Source organism: Eumetopias jubatus, unplaced genomic scaffold (genome assembly GCF_037043125.1).
Source record: "Eumetopias jubatus isolate StellerSeaLion01/CBP00866 unplaced genomic scaffold, mEumJub1_p1.0 scaffold_1, whole genome shotgun sequence".
In the NCBI taxonomy this organism is placed as follows: Eukaryota; Metazoa; Chordata; class Mammalia; order Carnivora; family Otariidae; genus Eumetopias; species Eumetopias jubatus.
Genome location: NW_028274807.1, coordinates 200,036,182 through 200,058,519, shown reverse-complemented (window position 1 = coordinate 200,058,519; position 22,338 = coordinate 200,036,182). Strand labels below are relative to the sequence as shown.

The following is a 22,338-nucleotide window of genomic DNA, read 5'->3' as shown; positions in this document are numbered from 1 at the left end:
AGGAAAGACCCTCCACGAGCAAAAAGATTACAACTCACTCAAAGCTCAGAGGATGGTTAACATATTTTTTAGCAATAAAGTAATTTTAAATTAAGTCATGTACATTCTTTTTTAAGACATAATGCTGTTGTTGTATTGTATGGTGATTAAGATAACATAATGATAATCATAAAAAAAAAAAGACATAATGCTGTTGCACACTTAACAGACTATAGTGTGAATAACTTCTATCCAAACCAGGAAACCAGAAAATTCATTTGACTCGCTTTATTGCGATATTCACTCTATTGCAGTAGTCTAGAACTGAATCTGCAATACCTTGGACGTATGCCTGTATTTGCCAAAACAAAAAATTTGTAAGAGTTGCATTTTTTACATTTTTGCAAAACTCTTTAATGGCTGACTTAATAGAAGACAGCTGGATTCTCATATCTGTTTCTGCATTCAGTCTGTTGTGCACACATCACATGTGACCTCTAAAAATCTCCACTGGTACATTCATGAGAAAATAAGAGTGAAAAAGGCAAATAACATCTCAGTATTATAATAAAAACAGCCTTGACCTTAAGAGGCCCTGCAAGGGTACTGGAGACGACTGGTCCTGGACCACCCTTTAAGAACCACTGCCTGTGCGGCTCAGTTGGTTAAGTGAGGGACTCTTGATTTCGGCTCAGCTCATGATCTCAGGGTTTTGAGATCGAGCCTGGGTCAGGCTCTGTGTTCACTGGGAATGTGCTTGATATTCTCTCCCTTTCCTTCTATCCCTCCCCCTGTTCTGCACACATTCTAATAAATAAATCTTTAAAAAAAAAAAAGGAACTGCTATAGGTTTAAATACATAGTATATTTTATAATTGTTACTACTTGCTTAAAAACAAAATTTTAAAAATCTGGTTATTGGGGCACCTGGGTGGCTCAGTTGGTTAAGCCTCCAACTTTTGGTTTAGGCTCAGATCATGATCTCCTTGGCAGTGAGACTGAGCATACATCGGGCTCTGTGGTCAGCAGGGAGCTGACTTAAGTCTCTCCTTCTGCCCCTCCCCCCACTAGCACACTCTCCCTCAAATAAATCTTAAAAATAAATAAATGAAATAAAAATCTGGTTATTATCACTAAATCATAGCCCATATGTTTCATAAGTTTACTGGCATCTTTTTTCTTAAAGATTTATCTATTTTAAAGAGAGAGTGAGCAAGCATGCAAGGGTGGGGGGGAGGGGCAGAGGGAGAGAGAACCTCAAGCAGACTCCCCGCTGATCGAGGAGCCCCATGAGGGGCTTGATCCCATGACACTTGAGATCATGACCTGAGCCGAAACCAAGAGTTGGACACTTACCTGACTGAGCCACCCAGATGCCCCTACTGTATATCTTTTAATTGTTTTTTTCTTAGAAACCACTTATCAGGGGCGCCTGGGTGGCTCAGTTGTTAAGCATCTTCCTTTGGCTCAGGTCATGATCCCAGGGTCCTGGGATTGAGCCCCACGTCAGGCTCCCTGCCCAGCGGGAAGCCTGCTTCTCCTTCTCCCACTCCCCCTGCTTGTGTTCCCTCTCTCGCTGTGTCTCTCTCTGTCAAATAAATAAATAAAACCTCAAAAAAAAAAGAAAAAGAAAAACCATTTGTCAACATTCAAACTTCCAACAGAAACAGAAACAAGTTATTACAAATAATATGGAATCAGAACTGGGGGGTGGGGGACACAACTACTCCTCACTCCGGAATAAACAAGTACAAATGATCTGATGCCATTTTAGATCCAAAGTAGTTAGAATTTTTAAAATTAGAGAAGAGTTCAGAGTTAAAGCATTTTGTAACACTTCTTTACCAATGTCAACATACTGAATAAGAAATCAAATATTATACATTCATAATCTTTATTCATAACTACCATAGGTCAATAAGAATTAAATGTTATTTTTATTACCTCCCAATTTTTTCATTTACATAAAAACTAAGTTTTTATCTGGCTAATCACTACTACATGGTCATAGTAATAATTTGGAAACTCAGCAAAATAAATATAAAAAATTAAATTTTACTCAAAAAGGAGGCAAAAGTGAAGTGAACTGAAAGAACTGATCAACTTTAAGAACTGATCAACTTTAAGTATTTCTTTGCAGTAAGAGAATTCCTAAAAGATTCCTCTTTAAAAAGAAAAAAAGGGGGGGGCGCTTGGGTGGCACAGTTGGTTAAGCGACTGCCTTCAGCTCAGGTCATGATCCCAGGGTCCTGGGATGGAGTTCCACATCAGGCTCCCCCTGCTCTGTGGGAAGCCTGCTTCTTCCTCTCCCTCTGCCTGCCACTCCCATTGCTTGTGCTCTCTCTGTCAAATAAATAAATAATCTCAAAAAAAAAATGGGGAGTGGGAGGAAAAGACAAAAATCTAAGGTAGACACTAAGAAGCTGGTACTGTGATTCATCAGCTCTATGTTTCTTAACAGGTTTAGCTGTAATTTTCAAGGTTATAATAATACTTAGGTCAACTGTCTCAAAAGATAAAAACCAAACTGATTAATAACAAAAATATATATATTTATATTATTAAAAAGCGTTTTGAAACTTAAGCCTATTTAAATTTAAGATGAAATTTAAAATGATTCTCAAGAGGTACAAAAGGAAAAAGATCATCTCTAAATCTAGCATATCCTAGAAAAGTTATATATCAAATAGGAGAGGGGGACATTTTTGGGGAAATGAATTTGGGTTTTCTGCTTCAAAAACCACTATTTCTCACCTATCAATATCTCATAAATCACAGTTTTAGTTCCCTTCACATTTAAATCCTTCAATCTTCTCATTCAGCTCCCCTCACCTTTTCCAGAGTTTTTTTGTTTGTTTTAAGATTTTATTTATTTTTTAAATAAATTTATTTGACAGAGAGACACAGTGAGAGAGGGAACACAAGCAGGGGGAGTGGGAGAGGCAGAAGCAGGCTTCCTGCCGGGCAGGGAGCCCAACGCAGGGCTCGATCCCAGGACCCTAGTAGGATCATGACCTGAGCCAAAGGCAGACGCTTACTGACTGAGCCACCCAGGCACCCCACCCCTTCCAAAGTTTTTAATTGCCTTTTTTTTCCTGTTGTTCAGAAGAGACACTTAAGATAAACTGTATTTCTGGGCTCTTGCCCACATAATATGTATGGCACTACTACTTTCTTCTTGAGTATTCTTTGTATGTCAACCTGAGCAGACCACTTTCTGGCTCTTCTGTGCAGCTACCACACTGCAGTTAGATCTCAGTTCTGAGCTGGTTTTGTTTTTTCTTTATTTCTCATACTTCTTTCTTAGATTCTTTACTTCATTGAGCATATTACCAATTAAGTTTTTCAGAAAGTATGTCTGAATGTGATCTACAGAGCAGCACGTTCAGCATCAACCTGGAAATTTATTAGAAATGAAAATTCTCGGGGTGCCTGGGTGACTCAGTTGGTTAAGCATCTGCCTTCGGCTCAGGTCATGATCTTGGGGTCCTAGGATCGAGCCCCTCGTTGGACTCTAAGTTCAGTGGGGAGTCTGCTTCTCCCTCTCCCTCTGTCCCTCCCCCCGCTCTCTCTCTCATGCTCTCTTTTAAATAAAATCTTTTTTAAAAAAAAATCTTAGATTTTTTTAAAAAAAGATTTTATTTATTTGATAAAGAGAGCAGCAGAGGAAGAGGGAGAAGCCGACTCCCCACTGAGCAGGGAGCCCTATGCGGGATTCGATCCCAGGACCCTGGGATCGTGACCTGAGCCGAAGGCAGACACTTAGCGAAATGAGCCACCCAGGCACCCCAATAAACAAAATAAGAAAGAAAGAAAAGAAAGAAAAGAAAGAAAAGAAAGAAAAGAAAGAAAGAAAGAAAGAGAAAGAAAGAAAAAGAGAAAGAAAGAAAGAAAGAGAGAGAAAGAAAAAGAAAGAAAGAAAGAGAAAGAAAGAAAAATGAAAATTCTCTGAAAATGAAAACGTTATGTCAGAGATATCTATACCCCAATGTTCACGCATTATTTAAACTAAACAAGACATGAAAATGGTTGAAGTGTCTGTCAATGGATGAAGAAGTTATGAAATACATAAAAAATGGGCTACTATTCAGCCATAAAAAAGAAAGAAATTCTGACATTTGTGAAACACAGATGGGACAACGGGGGCTTTATGCTAATAATAAGTCAGACAAAAATACTACATGATCTCATATATATGGAATCTAAAAAGCAGAACAAACTCAGAAAAAGAGATCAGATTTGTGATTACTAAAAGCAGTGGGTGCGGGGAAGAGGAAGAACTGGATGAATGTGGTCAAAAGGTATAAACTCAGAGTTTTAAGATACACAAGTGCTAGGGATATAATGTACAACAGGATGACTGTTGCTAATACTGCTACATGGTATAGAGAAAAGTTGTTAGGAGAGTAAATTCTAAGGGTTCTCACACAAAGGAAAAAATTTCTTTTATCTTTTTTATCTATATGAGATGATGGAAGTTAACCAAACTTAATGTGATAATCATTTCATGATATATGTAAGTCAAATCATTAAGCTGTACACCTTAAACTTATACATGCTATATGTCAATTATATCAATAAAATTGGGGAAAAATGCAAATGTTCAGAACCGACCCCAGTCCTACCTCCACTGAATCAGAATTCAGGGTGTGGGGTGAGGGAAGCAGCCATTCTCTCTTTTCCTTTTTAAGATTTATTTATTTGAGAAAGAGCGAGCTTGCACGCGTGCACACATGCTTAAGTGCAGGAGAGTGCACGTGTGAGCACGAGTGGGGGGGTAGGGGCAGAGACTCTCAAGCAGACTCCCCACTGCACATGGAGCCAGGATAAGCCACCCAGGTGCCCCAGCCATTTTTCACTTTAAGAAACTCTCTAGGTGAGGGGCGTCTGGATGGCTAACATGGTTAAGCAGATGACTCTTGGTTTCTGCTCAGGTCATGGTCTCAGGATGGGGAGATTGACCTGTGTTGGGTTCTGTACTCAGCGGGGAGTCTGCTTCAGACTTCTCTCTCCTTCTGCCCCCCACCAGACTCTCTCTCTCTCTTTCTAAAATAAATATCTTAAAACAAAACAAAACAAAACCCCTCCAGGTGATTCTAGTCACCTGGATAACCACTAGTCTAGAAATTTTATTGTCCCTGACTTGTCAATGTTCTTCATTAGTTTGTAGATGGATAATCTTTTCCTTTTTCCTCAGTGTCATTCAGAACCTAAGTAATTCAGAGCTTAACACAACATTTGGACTAAGTATTCCAACTAAGGAACAATGAGAAACCATGAACATGTATTACCCCTATTAAGAATCTTTTCTTCCAATCACTGAAACTAAAACAAACAAAACTGAAAAAAACATAGTATCATTTCTTGATTTTTTTCCTTCTGGCTAAAGTGTAAAACCAATATTTCATTTAAAGGAGAACAGGGGCACCTGGGTGGCACAGTCAAGTCAGTTAAGCGGCCGACTCTTAGTTTCAGCCCAGGTCATGATCTCAGGGTTGTGAGATCAAGCCTGATGTTGTGTTTTGCGCTCAGTGCAGAGTCTGCTTGAGATTCTCTCTCCCTCTGCCCCTCCCCATCTCTAAAATGAAAAAATAAATCTTAAAATAAATAAATGAGAATAAACTGAGTGTGTTGGGTCAATTTCCAAATTCCGCCTCATAAACAACTTTTAAAATTACTTTCTTATTTCCACAAGAAAGAATAAGCAATTCTTCTCTCACATTTCTCTGAAGCTGCACTGGTCCAATACCCACTACATGTAGTTAGCAATCACTTTTAATGTTCAAACTATAATGTGCTACAAGTACAAAAAACAACCAGATTTCAAGGATTTGTACCAAAGAGGAAAATAGTTTTAATATTATACTGATTACATGTTGAAATATTAAATAAAATGCGATTTTAAAAAATCAGTTTCACTTTTTTTTACCCCCTTAAAAAAGAGACTACTAGAAAACTCATAACAACATATGTGGCTCATGTTCCATTTCATGTTCTGAGTCTCACTGAGAAGGGATGGTTGACAGTCCTCAGCGTGGTAGAACAACACCACACTAGGTAAGGAATCACACACATAGGAACCTACCTGCACCATTTAACAACTAGTCTAGCAAAAATTTAGGGACCTTGGTAGAATTTCTCTGTTCAAATAACACTCCTCTGAAAATGGTAAAGTCTTTACCCAAGTATTAAACATTTACCAAACTCTTATACAAATGAACTTAGAAATATGGTAGGGGAAGAGATTTAAATGTGAGTAAAAGGTTGGACATGAAGGGCCAGAGAAAGGAGCAATAAAATGGTTCACTAATCCAAAGTGCTGATCAGGATCCCAATCAGCCTACAATGTGCCAGTGAGAGAGTAGCTGACTGTAGTCCCGTGTTTGGCTGCAAACCCATGTTTGCAGAATACATCATCATTTGAGTGCTGCCTCTCCAAGGCAGAAGCCAGAATCACTCTCCGAACCTCTCCTGCAGCTCGAGTGCAGGCATGTGACCAAAGCTTCCCAAATTAGACACGCTGCATGAAATTTGACTCAGAAGGGAGCAACATGAGGCAGCAAGAACCACAACCTCCATTTTCTGGTGAGAGTGGAGGAATGTGGCAAAAATGGAGCAGGATGGCATAGATCCCAACGAGACCGTGGTAGAGCAAGGACCTGTGCCCAGGGGTGTGGCAGAAAGTCTCTGCCAGAGCAGGCCAGCAAAGTGACAGCAAAGTGACCTGAGTCCTGCTCCTGGCTGCACAGTCTCCAAGACCCACTCTCTGGTCCTACCATAAATTCCTTGAGCTAACTACTATCCCTTAGTCAATTTTTTTAGACAATTTCTTCTGAATAAACTGGAGGTACGAGGGGGAATATCTGTGTAACTAAAAACCAATACACATATGGATACAGAAAATATCACACCAATTGAAAACTTTAAAATAGCATTTACACTGGGAGAGGATTTGTACCAAATGTTCAGAGGAGTTATGAGAGATTTGAATTGCATCTGTAACAGTTAATGTATTAAAAGAAAAAAAAGGATGGGGCGCCTGGGTAGCTCAGCTGGTTAAGCATCTGACTCTTGAGCTCAGCTCAGGTCTTGATCTCAGGGTCTTGAGTTCAAGCCCCATGATGGGCTCCACACTGGGCCCTACTTAAAAAAAGAAAAAGGGAATAAAAATGGCACTACCAACAATGTGGGAATACTTGTTTATAAATGTTTGGGTACTTTTCAAATATCTGAAAAGCAACTGAGGCCCAAGGCAGGAATGGCACTAAAGAGGAGAAGAGAAAGAAGAAAACAGTAGCAACTATTATTTATTTATTGAAGGATTACTATGTGCCAGGCAATGTGTTTAGGACTTAATATTTTATATAATCCTCAAAGTAACTACAACATAAATTCTTTTATTTTCATGATGTAGATAAGGAAATGGACTCTGTGGTTAAATCACTTGCCTAAGATGACATATCTAAAGTTGAAGAGGCAGACAAAACTCCTGTTTGTCTCAGAGCCAAGTATAGTTTTTGATTAACTCTTTCTCACTCTTAGTAATTCCACACTATGATGAGGGGTTAGGGACCATCCAGCATGGGGGAAATGTTAAACAGCAAGAAGAAAAAGAGGAAGAGGGACAAAAGCTGAAATGACATATGAGAGAGAGTTGCATTTTGAGCCAGTGAAGCCTTGAGATCTTTACTTCTAACAACAAAAGCAGCAAGTGATGAGAGGTCCCCTTCCCCCAAAGTATCCTTCACTTAGTGAGGCCAGATTGACCAACTAGCCTTGTGTGAAGCCTCAGTTCCTGCCCTGTAGAAGGGCAGAGAAGAAACAAGCAATTTTATGGGTGCTAAGTGAAACCCAACCCCTGGGATTCACCATCAGAAGGCCTTCTCTCTGGCACATGCATTTAACTCCATGTGCATGCTTTAGAAAGCACCCAACTCAAGAGGGTTCTTGAAAGGGAAGTTCCAAATGAATCCCCTTTACCCAGCTCAGGCTGACCTACCAGGAACAGAAAACTTGGGCCTTTCCTAGTACTGTATGCACTGTCAAGGCATTTACATGGCAGCTCTTGTTTTTACCTTTAGAAGGTACCTCCTTATCTTAACTAGATGCATGATACTGATATAATAAAAATTATGTATTTTGTTTTCTCTGGTTCCTGGCCAGAGCTCCTAAAACCTTTGTAATTTCATAAGCAATAAAAATGCTAGGTGCATCTTGTGTCCTAATGAGGCAACTCTTGGTGGGCTCCTCGATGAGGCTGGTCACTGGAAAGACCAAGCCATGATTAGAAGCTTGGTACTTTCAGCCGCACACTGTTCTCTGGAAGAGGGGCTAGAACTGAGTTACTAATGGATTATACCTATGTGATGTAGCCTCCATAAAAATCCCAGAAATATAGGGTTCGGGGAACTAGTGTGTTGGTGAACACACTCACATGCCAGGAATGTGGTGCACCCCAATTCCATATGGACAGAGGCTCCTGTATGTCTTTATCTGGCTGTTCATCTGTATTTTCTATCATATCATTTATTATACAACATACCAGTAAATGTGTTTCCTTGAGTTCTGTGAGTTGTTCTAACAAATTATGAAACCTGAGGAGGGGTAGTGGGAACCCCAATTGATAGCTGGTCAATCAGAAGTACAGGTGATATCCTGGGACTTGATTGGTATATGAGCTGGAGGGCAGTCTTGTGGGACTGACCCCTTAACTTGTGGGACCTGACACTAACTCCAAGTAGACAGTGTCAACTGAATTGTAGGACAGTTAGCTGATGTCAGAGAATTGGTCAATGTGGGAAAAAACCCACACATTTGGTGGCCTGAAGTGTGACTGTGTTAGTAGTAGAGAGTAAAGGAACACAGTGAGACTTACTCAGCTACTTTTGTGATTAACCTTTAACATGTACCTTTGTCTCCCACCAATTCACTAAAACTCTTCTAAGGATGTAATTACTGTGTCAAATCCAACAATGTATGTGCTGCTTCTAGGCTGGACAGATGAGGAAGTCTGACAGAGGAAACTATCCAAGGTGGTTAACAGTTTTTAAGAAGCAATCTAATTTTACCACAATAATAATAAAAAAAAAATCTAGGTTCCAAGATAGTAAATTGTTTTGAAATTTACAGCCTAGGTTCTCAAGACAGTAAATTGTTTTTGAAATTTTAAATAACATTAATATAGACATAATTTTTAATTCTTATCAAAAGGGTTAGGATGGGGTGCCTGGGTGGCTCAGTCGGTTAAGCAGCTGCCTTCGGCTCGGGTCGTGGTCCCAGGGTCCTAGGATCGAGCCCCGCATTGGGCTCCCTGCTCGGCGGGGAGCCTGCTTCTCCCTCTCCCTCTGCCTGCCTCTCTGCCTACTTGTTCTCTCTCTGTATCTCTCTGCCAAATAAATAAATAAAATCTTTAAAAATAAATTAAAAAAAAAAAGGGTTAGGTTGAGGGGCACCTGGGTGGCTCAGTTGGTTGAGCGTCTGCCTTCAGCTGAGGTCATGATCTCAGGGTCCTGGGATTGAGCACCATGTCAGGGTCTCTGCTCAGGAGGGGGTCTGCTTCTCCCTTTCATTCTCCCTCTATCAAATAAATAAAATCTTAAAAAAAAAAAAAAGGGGTTAGGTTGGGACACAATACAGCTGACCCTTGAACAACTTGGGTTTGAACTGCATGGGCCCACTTATAGGCAGGGTTTTTTTTTTTTTTGGTAAATGCAGTATTGTATTGAAAATGTATTTTCTTGGGGCACCTAGGTGGCTCAATCAGTTAAGTGTTCAGCTCAGGTCACGATTTCATGGGTCACGACATTGAGCCCTGCCCCACATCGGGCTCTGTGAAGTCCACTTGAGATTCTTTGCCTCAGCTCCCCACCCTCACATGCGCACGCATACTCTCTCAAATAAATAAAATCTTTAAAAAAAGAAAATGTATTTTCTCTTCCTTATGATTTGCTTTATAACATTTTTTCTCTAGATTATGAGAATACAGTATATAATACATACAACATACAAAATATGTCTAATTGACTGCTAATGTTGTCGGTAAGGCTTCCAGTCAACAGTAGGCTATTAAGTTTTTGGGGAGTGAAAATTACATGAAGAGGGACGCCTGGGTGGCTTAGTAGGTTAAGCGGCTGCCTTCGATTCAGGTCATGATGTGATCCCAGGGTCCTGCTCAGCAGGGAGCCTGCTTCTCCTTCTGCCTGCCACTCCCCCTGCTTGTGTACTCTCTCTCTGATAAATAAATAAATAAAAATCTTAAAAAAAAATTACATGAAGATTTCCAACTGTGCAGGGAGTCAGTATCCCTAACCCCACATTGTTCAAGAGTCAACTGTACCACGTGGCAAGGAGTCTTTTAACCATGTGAATTGAGAAGGCAAGTCTGTTCAGACCTACATTTCAGTATGTACATATGTCACCTCTCTAGCCTCATCCATTCATTCAGTGCATCCATTCATTCAGTGCCTTTTTGTTTTTGTTTTTTTTTTCAAAGTACACTCCACGCCCAGCGTGGAGCCCGACATGGGGCTTGAACTCATGACCCTGAGACCAAGACCTGAGCTAAAATCAAGTCAGACATTTAACCAAACTGAGCTACCCAGGCACCCCAGGCTTTTTGCCATTTTTTTTTTAAATTAGCAGGCTCCTGGGCACCTGGGTGGCTCAGTTGGTTGAGCAGCTGCCTTCGGCTCGGGTCATGATCCTGGAGTCCCAGGATTGAGTCCCGCATCGGTCTCCCTGCTCAGCAGGGAGTCTGCTTCTCCCTCTGACCCTCTCCCCTCTCATGTGCTCTCTCTCTCTCTCTCAGATAAATAAAAATAAAAATAAATAAATAAAACTAAACATATAAAAAAAAATAAAAAAATAAAATAAAATAAAATTAGCAGGCTCCCACCTTAGGGCTTTCTGATTTGGAATGCTCTTTCCTCAGATAACCACCATGGTTCATCTGCCAACACACTTTGGTCTTAACTCAATGTTAAGAGCACACTGGGGCTTATCCTGATCCCCCCATCTGCCTTCGTTTCACTCCTCTGCATTCATCACTATATAACAAGATTTTTCTTTTTCCTTTTTTTTTTTAAAGATTTTATTTATTTATTCAATTGACAGAGACAGAGAGAGAGAGAGAGACAGCGTGAGGGGGAACACAAGTAGGGCGAGTGGAAGAGGGAGAAGCAGGCTTCCGGCTGAGCAGGGAGCCCGATGCGGGGCTCGATCCCAGGACCCTGGGATCATGACCTGAGCCGAAGGCAGTCACTTAACCAACTGAGCCACCCAGGCGCCCCTATAACAAGATTTTTCTTATGTACCATCTATCTCCTTCCAGCTATAATATTATGCTCCACAAGATCAGGGAGATTTCTGTCTTGTTCACCATTGTACCCAAGCATCTAGGGCAAAGGACTTTATACATAGAGACATAAGATGTCTGGGACAGGGAAGAAAAGGTTAAGAATCATTGCCCTACTAGTATCCAAAATCTATAAAGAACTTATCAAACTCAACACCCAAAGAACAAATGATCCAATCAAGAAATGGGCAGAAGACATGAACAGACATTTTTCCAAAGAAGACATCCAAACGGCCAACAGACACATGAAAAAGTGCTCAACATTGCTCGGCATCAGGGAAATCCAAATCTAAACCTCAATGAGATACCACCTCACACCAGTCAGAATGGCTAAAATGAACAAGTCAGGAAACAGATGTTGGCGGGGATGCAGAGAAAGGGGAACCCTCCTACACTGTTGGTGGGAATGCAAGCTGGAAAACAGTATGGAGGTTCCTCAGAAAGCTGAAAATAGAGCTACCCTACAACCCAGCAATTGTACTACTGGGTATTTACCCCAAAGAAACAAATGTAGTGATCCGAAGGGGTACATGCACCCCTATGTTTATAGCAGCAATGTCCACAATACCCAAACTATGGAAAGAGCCCAGATGTCCATTGACAGACGAATGGATAAAGAAGATGCGGTATATATATACAATGGAATATTATGCAGCCATCAAAAGAAATGAAACCTTGCCTTTTGCAACAACATGGATGGAACTGGAGGGTATTATGCTAAGCAAAATAAGTCAATCAGAGGAAGGCATGTATCATATGATCTCACTGATATGAGGAATTCTTAATCTCAGGAAACAAACTGAGGGTTGCTGGAGGGATGGGGGTGGGAGGGATGGGGTGGCTGGGTGATAGACATTGGGGAGGGTATGTGCTATGGTAAGAACTGTGGATTATGTAAGACTGTTGAATCACAGACCTGTACCTCTGAAACAAGTAATACATTATATGTTAAAAAAAAAAAAAAAAAAGAAGATAGTAGGAAGGGAAAAATGAAGGGGGCGGACATCAGAGGGGGAGACAAACCATGAGAGACTATGGACTCTGAGAAACAAACTGAGGGTTCTAGAGGGGACGGGGGTGGGAGGATGGGTTAGCATGGTGATGGGTATTAAAGAGGGCATGTACTGAATGGAGCACTGGGTGTTATACGCACACAATGAATCATGGAACACTACACCAAAAACTAATGATGTAATGTATTGTGATTAACATAATAAAAGAAAAAAAAAGAATCATTGAGCTATACCTACAAGTTCAAAGCAAAATATTCCCAAACAGCACTTTTGTTTCATCACAAAATTAGTTCATGTTTTCTTTTCTAAAGATTTATTTTTAGAGAGAGCGAGCGAGCGAGCACATGTGAGCAGGGGGAGAGGCAGAGTGAGAGAGAGAAGCAGACTCCCACTAAGTGGGGAGCCTAATGCAGAGCTTTGATCCCATAAACCTGAGACAATAACCTGAGCTGAAAATAAGAGTCAGATGCTCAACTGACTGAGACATCCAGGAGCCCCTCATGTTTACTTAAAAATTTAAGCCCAGAATGGAGCCTACTTAAAAATAAACAAACAAACAAAAATTCGAGCTCTCCTCCTTAGCACCCCACTCCTGAGCCAATTACTGTTTTGAACTTTACTACTATTTAAGGACCACTACATTCTACATGTTAAAAATCAGTGATACTAAACTGGTTTTGACACTCAGCAATCTGTTAAACATCCTACCCTGTCAAAAATACATAGATCTACCTCATTCTTCTGGCACATAGGACAATACACTACAATTGTACCATTTTTTGCCATTTCCCTTACTGAGTGACTTGTTTCTAGTATTACTACTACTATTAGTGCAGCAGTGAATACCCCTATATACACATATATCTGTGAACACAAATGCAAGACCAAAGGTATGCACACTTAAACATTTGACAAGTATTGCCAAAATCACTTCCAAGAAGTTACACTAATTTTTTTTTGCATTTTTTAAAAAAGAGTTTGTTTATTCATTTGAGAGAGGGAGCAAACGAAAGAACACAAGCGGCAGAGGGAGAGGGAGACGCAGGCTCTCCAATAAGCAGGAAGCCAGATGCAGGGCTTGATCCCAGGACCCTTGGATCATGACCTGAGCCAAAGACAGATGCTTAACTGACTGAGCCCCCCAGCTGACCCAAAGTTACAAATTTATCCTCTCCATATCCTTGCTGTCCTGTGTGAAATCTTTATAAACGTTTTCCTATCTAATAAATGAAATATATTTCACTTTTAAAATTTATACTTCTATAATCACCAGTAGTATGAAATATCTGATATGCTTATGATCACCACCTGTGTTTCTTCTTCCATAAACTACTTATATCCTTTGTTCATTTTTTTTTACTAGATTACTTTTTTCTACTTTTAAGAGTTCTTTGTGTATTAGAAACACTATTTAGAAGCACAGGCTCCAGTTAAAATAGTTTGAGTGCAAACAGTATTTACTGATACAGGACTTGATCTCCCCATGCCTCATGTGCTATTTTTAGTTTCAAAAACTATTCTTTTGGGGCACCTGGGTGGCTCAATTGGTTAAGCGGCTGCCTTCGGCTCAGGTCACGATCCCAGGGTCCTGGGATCGAGCCCCATGTCTGGCTCCTTGCTGGGCAGAGAGCCTGCTTCTCCCTCGCCCTCTGCCTGCTGCTCTGCCTACTTGTGCTCTCTTTCTCTATCAAATAAGTAAATAAAATCTTAAAAAAAAAACAAAAAACTACCCTTTTAAACTGAATATAGAGAGACCTATAAAAGAGATCAAGAAACTGACGTGTGTATAATTGTGTTTTTTTTTTTTAAGTGGGCATGGAGCTAAGCGTTCAAGCTGGGCTTGAACTCAACGACCCTGAGGATCAAGACCTGAGCTGAGATCAAGAGTTGGAGGCTTAACCAACTGAGCCACCCAGGCACCCCTGCATAATTTTGTAACTACAAGGCATGTATTTGATTCTGATGTCACTCAGAAAAAAAGTTTTTTTCGAAGTCTTATATAAAGTTGTAACTTCAGTCATATTATCTGGCTCATGATTTTGGTAGCTTTAGATTAACAATGTCAATTTTTGGGCGCCTGGGTGGCTCAGTCGTTAAGCGTCTGCCTTCGGCTCGGGTCATGATCCCAGAGTCCTGGGATTGAGTCCCGCGTCGGGCTCCCTACTCAGCGGGAAGCCTGCTTCTCCCTCTGCCTGTCTCTGTCTCTTCCGAATAAATAAATAAAATCTTTAAAAAAGAAAATGTCAATTTTCATGTAAGTAACATTAATTAATATCAATTTAATCTTTATTTAAATTAAATCTACAAGCCAACTAGTAGAAAAATTAAATCCCTCTGGCTTAAGCCAGTAATTAATGAAAATATATTTGCTGTAAGAGTTTTCTGTTGTTTTTTTAAGTGAGAGAGAGAGAGCGCAAGTGGTGGGAGTGGCAGAGGGAAAGAAAGAATCTTAAGCAAGCTCCATGCTCAGTGCTTGTATCTCATGGATTTATTATTATATTTATATTTCTTCTTTTATTTACAGGGGTTTTGAGGAAAGAAGATGTTAAGAGGTGACCTCAGTCAGCCATCTTAAACATAAAGTCTCAAACAACACTTTAGACTCAAATCCCAAACCATTTTTTTCCCTTTTATTTTTTTAAAGTGAGCTCTATGCCCAGCATGAGGCTTGAACTCAAGACCCCAAGATCAAGAGTCGCATCGCATGCTCTACGGATTTAGCCAGTCGACGCCCATATCCCAAACCATTTTAATCTTAGGAAAAAGGAAGTCCATGCTATAAGTAACAGCAGAATAATTTCTCAAACCAAAAAGTCAGCCTCCTCTTATCTACCTTTCCTGGACCCCTCCTTCCTTACAAAGAATGGAAAAAACAGGGGTGCCTGGGTGGCTCAGTTGGTTAAGTCTGCCTTTAGCTCAGGTCATGATCCCAGAGTCCTGGGATTGAGACCTGCATCATGCTCCCTGCTCAGCAAAAAGCCTGCTTCTCCCTCTCCCACTGCCTGCTGCTCCCCCTGCTTGTGCTCTCTGTGTCAAATAAATAAAATCTTTAAAAAAAAAAAAAAAAGGAAAAAACAGTGACTGCATTCCTCCACGTGCCGAATGTTTTCTTGTCTATTATCTCATTCAGTCTCACTAAATTTAACAGCTGAAAAATCTAGGGCTGAAAAGATTTAAATCATGTCAACAAATAGGAGGTCAAGCCAGATTTAAAACCAGGAATCCTACTCCAGAGCCAAGGTCCTTCCAATATACCTGCCTGCATTCCTAAGAAGCAAAGAGGCCACAGTCTATCTCATCAGACACACCTCTCCACAGTCCTTGCCCGTCCGTGAGGTTCTACCCTTTCCAATTCTCTTGGTGGAAAAAGCAGTGAGGGCAGAATGAAACAGAATCACAATAGACAGGAGCAAGAAAGCAGCATTTGTAAATGGAGCATACTGTTAGTTTCATATAAGGAACCCCTAAAGCGGCACTTTTACCTTCTCAGCAAATGTACTAAGTTTCTCCTCTTTCTGTAAGCTCATTATCAATTAGCATTATTTCCTGAGGATTACAAATAGTAAATGCAGACCTAGAAATCTACAAGTGACCTAAGTCAGGGAACCACAAAACTAAATGAAGATCACTAAAATATATCATATCCATTTTAAAACAAGTTTCAAACGTCATGCTTTAAATAATGAGCTAAGACGAGCCCCTCCTCTGCCCCTGATCTGTTCAGGGTGACATAGACAAAAGGGAACCTTCAGTTCCACACAGCTGTGTCACATCCAAATCCAGTCCCAGAAGACCGCTAATCCTATACTGTTCAATTCTCCAAAGCAAATGGCAAGTATCTGTAGTCTTTTTAGTTTATGGTAGTCGCAAATATTTTTAGTCTGTACTATGCAAGCCTTTATGTTGAATAAAATGTTTTTGAAAATACCAGAGTACTCCCCTTTGTGAAAACAACCTCGGACATTTGTATATAAAATGTGATGTTCCTACTAACCAAAACCCTGATGGAAACAGAATCTGTTAAACAGAATGCACCTCAACATCTCCCTTTTACCTGAACCTGCTGTGGCTGCTGAACCTGAATCTGCTGTTCTTGTTGGGTTTGTGGCTGAACACTGGTGGTGACTGGACAGGCAAGTTCAAGCAAAGACCCAGCCACTTCGGTGCTGTCTGTGTAAATGCAGTTCCCACCCTGTTGGTACACCATGGTAGTGGTAGCTGTCTGCTGGAACTCCTGAAGGGCTTCCGGCCCCTTAGAGGCTAGCGAGTCCAGAAATTCCTTCATCCTGTGTTGCGGGACAGACCGCGCCTTTACTCGGATGTACTCTTCAAAGGAAATGGTGTTTTCCAGAGAATTATTCATATTGTAGAATCCTTAGGGTTCCTAGAAATAAAATAAATGTCAGAAGTCAAAATTATGCTACTGTTTTCATATTCTGAAATGCAGAGCAATCATGCTTGCAACAGAGTGGAATATTCAAGGCAGCTTTGTACATCTAGAATTCAAAATGAAGTTATTATACACCTTATTCTTTTTTTAGTTAACAGTGTCTAAAAATTGTTTCTATAAACATTTCTTAAATCAAACTATCACACTGGAAACAAAAAACAAAGGCATGCGTCACAGTACTGGATGAAACAGGCTGAAAACACACTCTCCACCCAGCACTAGGTCAATGCCATCTTCTCTGCAGAGCCAAGCACTGGACAGTAAAAGTCACATGCAAAACTATTCTGTGACCACCACAGAGAGGACTACCAAGGAAGCTAGAAGCAGGGATTCCTACTGACATGTTCAATTTCTGCGGCCAATGATGTCCTAAAGTGAAGAACACATATGCCATCTAGCTGTAGCAAGACCCTAGAGAAGGGGAATATATACCTCATCTCCCACCAGAAACACCAAAAATCCGTTTGCCATATGCTGCTCACATTGTTTTATAACACAACTTACTGGTCAAAAGCACGGATTTTGGAGTTAGCCTGCCAGGGTCCAAATCCCAGCTTGATCTCTCCTTAGCGCTGAAACCCTGGACAAGTTAGTTAACCTTAGTTCTCTTGTGTATAAAATGGGGACAAAAGAATATCTACCATACAGAATTGACATAAAGGTTAAACATACGTAAAGTACTTAGAAGAGCATCCAACATAGATAGCACTATTTAAGTACTAACTAATATTATTAAAATTAGTTGGGGGAGGGAGTTGAATAGTGCTTTAAATTAACTAGGTCACTACTAAAATTCGGAAATCAATTCAGCAAGTTTTTCATTGTGGTATTTATCCTAAGAATTAACCTGCAGGGATAGACAGTAATTCTCAATTACCGGGGGGCAACCATGCAATCTATCTATGGACTGCTGAGTGCCCTGCCACTGCTGCTTTCATACCATTCCCTCCCCCCTGGATCAGAACCACCTCCAGAACAAAAGCAGCAGCAGGATATGAGAGTCACACAAACCATGTGAACTTTTTTGCCAAAAAGGACTCTCCGTCAATCACAAACGGGAAAGTGATTTGTTTCCTTGAGCCATCAAGGAAAGGCTAAAAGGGTATCAAGGCTAGAAATACCAGTCTCTCTTTCACTGCCCAGATGTTCTACCTTATGTTACAGACATAAGGCATATGGGTAATCATCTCATCTCTTCCACCTGACTCTAAACTCCTGGCAGACAAGACTGTGTCCCAAAACTCTCTGAATGGCTGACACACAGTAGGTACGTATATGTATATATGTGTATGTTGTATTTGCAATTGGATATAAAAAAAGAAGGATTATAGCTCTTTTGTCTCTGTAACATCTATAACTTACAACCATAAATGTTACCCTTTTTCTTGGTAAATGGTTAGTATATATCATGGGAAAAGAACCTATATATCCAGGACAAGTGTGAGACCAAAGAAAACATATGATCCTTACTGCTATTAAGTTACTAACACTGGCAACATTTCTGTGGGACACTGTAAGTATACTATACAAGTTAGATCTGGGCGCTTTCAAAGAGAACAGACCCAACAATACATCTTTTATAATGATGCATATAATATATTCTAAATATATTTCCCCATAAATAAAGAACAACACATATACCTTGTCCTGCCTAAAATCAAATCCTAGGCCACTACTCTCAGGAGAGCCTCTATTTCTCAGGAAACCCCAAGAACAATAAAGTGCAAAAAACAGCAAGTGCAGGTCAGGTGAGGGCAAGGTTAAAGCCTTTGCTGACAGCCTCTAATCTGAAATTAACTCGTCTGTCCCTTTCTCACTTCTCTTCTGACCATCTCCCTTCCTCAGTTCTCCCTTCTCTCTGCTGCTGGGGCATTCAGGTATCTTTTCTCAGAGTTGAAAATTAGGAGGTCTGTTATGAGACTTCGAAATTAAGCTCTCAATGATGTCCATGGCACAAATGAGTAAGACCACCACCAAGGCCAAGCACCTCATCCTTTTGTTACCTATTCAGAGAAGGACATTCCAGTGTAGGTGACCTATACTCACTCACTACACTGGTACAGAATGTGTCATATCTCCCCTCTGATAAGAGCATCATGACTGAGTGGAATTTCCTTCTGAAGAAGGCAGCTCTCATAATATAGCCCCAACAACATTACAAAATGCCTGACATGTGACTGACTCTAAATACCTAATCACACCTACAGTTCTGGCTCAGAAAGGAACAAAGGAGAGATATATGAACATAATTGGTTCTCTACCATGCTGTTACATATTTCAGTTTTCCACCTCCATTATAAAAGAATGGCAGAGGTCAACTGAAACTTACATTTCCCCATATTTATTTTCTTTGACAATTAGTTGCATTCCCATAAAATACTGAGACTGCTTGAATTCTGAAGACTGTACTGGAATCATAGCTACTGTGTCAACGCAATTTTTTAAAAAAGTATGGAGAACCATGTAGCAAAACCTTTTTTTGTCTCAAATCTGGGAGAAAATAAATACAAACAAACACAAATATGCCCAAAAGTTACAAATTAGGTTTACAGAATCAGAAAACCTTCATACAAACGTTGTTTGATAAAGGCAGGCCCTAAATCTTCCTAGTGACTTATTTCCCCTCATTATTCCAAGTTTCAGTAATCAGGAAGCTTAAGCCTCATCTGAAGCCTGATATTAGATATAAAGGAAAACCACAACAACTTCTTTTTCTGGAAACAACTTTTCTTTAGTTTTCAGGGTAGAATTATAATCTAGTTTTCTGGTTTTTGTTTTGGTTGTGGGGGGAAAAGTACAAGTAACACACCCATTTTCTAAGAAAAAATATTCAAATAGTACAGAAAAATACTTTTAAAAAACCCACAAAAAAACAAGAATATTTTCTTGATCTACCAATTTTAAACACTGACCTGTCCAAGGTAAGTTTAGGCCATTTAAATCATCCTCCTCTCATCAACCCCTGCCAGTCACATTGTTATTTTTGCCATGATCACTTTCATAGCTTTAAACTTCTTGTAGACTTATTAAGTTTAGAGTATCTCTAAACTTCCTACTATGTAAAATAAGGAAACTAAAGTCCTGCATCCTCTATTTTTCATAAGCCTTTAGCAAAGGGAGTAGAGCTTCTAATTAATCAATAGTTTACAGCATTTTAGAATACAGCATTTCATACCAAACTAAACTCAGGACATTATTATCTTTTTTTTTAACCAAGGTTCCAAAGTGATAAAATCCATTCTGCTCCGAACAAATGCTACCTGTATTTCTAGAATAGGATCTTAAGATAAATCACTATAAGGGGGCACCTGGGTGGCTCAGTCGTTAAGCGTCTGCCTTCGGCTCAGGTCATGATCCCAGGGTCCTGGGATCAAGCCCCGCATCGGGCTCCCTGCTCTGCAGGAAGCCTACTTGTCTCTCCCTCTCTCTCCCTGCTTGTGTTCCCTCTCTTGCTGTCTGTCAGAAAATAAATTAAAAAATCTTAAAAAAAAAAAAAAAAAAAAAGACATGGGCGCCTGGGTGGCTCAGATGGTTAAGCGTCTGCCTTTGGCGGGATCGAGTCCCGCATCGGGCTCCCTGCTCCTTGGGAGCCTGCTTCTCCCTCCGCTTCTCTCTCTCTCTCCCTCTGTCTCTCATGAATAAATAAATAAAATCTTTAAAAAAAAAAAAGACAAATCACTATAAGAAACTCTAGTCCAACTATAAATTTATTCCAAAAAGGACAAATAAGATGCATATTCAGCTCTCAGAAAGAATGGAATAAGGGGTGCCTGGGTGGCTCGGTCAGTTAAGTGTCCAACTCTTGATCTCAGCTCAGGTCAAGATCTCAGGGTCGTGAGTTCAAACCTCATGTTGGGCCCCATGGAGCCTACTCAAAAAATTAAATTAAATTTTAAAAAGAAAGAATGGAATAAAAACTTGGGAATGTATCTGCTATGAAGTCTCAAAGTTCATTCTTTAAGATTTCATTAAAACAAAACAAAACACCAACAGTTTGAAGAAGGAAAATTCTATAAAACTTAGAAAACGTTGATAAAGGCTCCTCAACATATAATCTTCCTCTTCTTCTTTGCGAAATATCTGAAACATCCTATGATAAAGACACCTTTTGTATTTTAAACAGTTTAGGATACAAAGTATAAAAACCCTCTGCAGTGCTCCAAGCTTAGAGCCCACTGTAGTCAGTGGAGCTTCAAGCAGAAACCACAGCTTCCCAATTCCCATTGCTTTTTTTCTTTCACTAAGCCCCTAGGAGGTTCTCCATTGACTCTGCCTGTACAAGTCCAAAGAATCCTTTGAGAACCAATGAATCAGAGGAAGCTAAAAATATTAACCAATAATGGACTCAATGGAGAACCTAAAAAAATTTTTTTAAGATTTTATTTTTAAGTAATCTCTACACCCAAGGTGGGGCCAAACTCACAACCGAGAGATCAAGAGTCGCATGCTCTACTGACTGAGCCAGCCAGGCGCCCCCTGGAGAACATAAAAATTTAATGGAAAAGGCCAATTTGAAAGAACATTCCAATGTGCCCATTTATACAGACTAAAACACACATGGCTTCATTTCTTGTCCTTTTAACCTGCTCACTTGGCAGTATCCACCAGACTGACACATCCCAATAATGAAAATACACTAAGTCAGCATTTGACCTGACACAAAAGTGCTGTTTAGAAGGGGTGGGGGTGGAGGGAAAGCTTCAGAAATAATATTTAAATATTTTAGACCAGTGAGTAAAAAAAAAAAAAAAAAAACAAAACACAGAAAAATTAAGCAAATTCTCAATAGTGATGATCATGGTTTCTTCCTTTGTTTTTATGCTCAGAAAAAGCCCTCCCTACCAGGTCGTGAATCACCTACTATTTTTTTTAACGTACAGTGTAATTTTTTAATACAATGCTTTGATCCATTTAAAATTTATTTTGCATAATGTGAGGTACAAGTCTTAATTTTATTTTTTCCAAAGAGCAAACAACTCGTCCCTGTATCATTTATTGAATTATTGAAATTCCTTTGCCCACTGACTTGAAATGCCACTGTTATCATATACCAAATTCATATAAAGAAAGTCCATTCCTAAGCATTTACTGAGTGTTCTACAGATCTTTCCATTAACACAGTAGCAAAAAAAAAAAAGAGAGAGAGAGAAATGTCAGTCTCTGGAAGATTCCTTGTCCCCTCAACACAAAGTTAATTTAAATTTTTAAATTTAACAACACAAATAAGTTATGTGTGAAAAGGGAACCAATACAATTGTATTTATATATCCCAGTATTGTTTATACGCCTAAGGAAAAAAAACGCAAAAAGACCTGCCAACAGTAGTTATGCCTTGGTGGTAGAATCACAGGACTTAAATTTCTTCCTGTTTAATACTCTCCTGTATTTTCCACAATTTGTATTAAATCAAAAAGGTAATTAAAAATTAATCTTTTTACACAGTGATTATACCACAGTAATAGTAAAGACACAAACAATTCTGGCTGATCATAGCATGATTTTTCCCTCAAAATCTGAAACTCTTAAAGACAAAATCATCAAGC

The 22,338-nt window shown here is 39.8% G+C and overlaps 1 protein-coding gene across 6 annotated transcripts in view; it reads right to left on the bottom strand.

The window, feature by feature from the left end:
* The window catches only part of QRICH1 (glutamine rich 1), a 53,720-nt gene that overhangs the window by 26,648 nt on the left and 4,734 nt on the right, over window positions 1–22,338 (bottom strand). For all 6 annotated transcript variants that reach the window (XM_088028462.1, XM_028124272.2, XM_088028452.1 and 3 more), the window contains one exon: window positions 16,400–16,729. In XM_088028462.1, coding sequence (XP_087884588.1) covers window positions 16,400–16,708 — 309 coding nt within the window. In that variant the 5' untranslated portion in view covers window positions 16,709–16,729. The remainder of the gene's footprint in view (window positions 1–16,399; window positions 16,730–22,338) is intronic.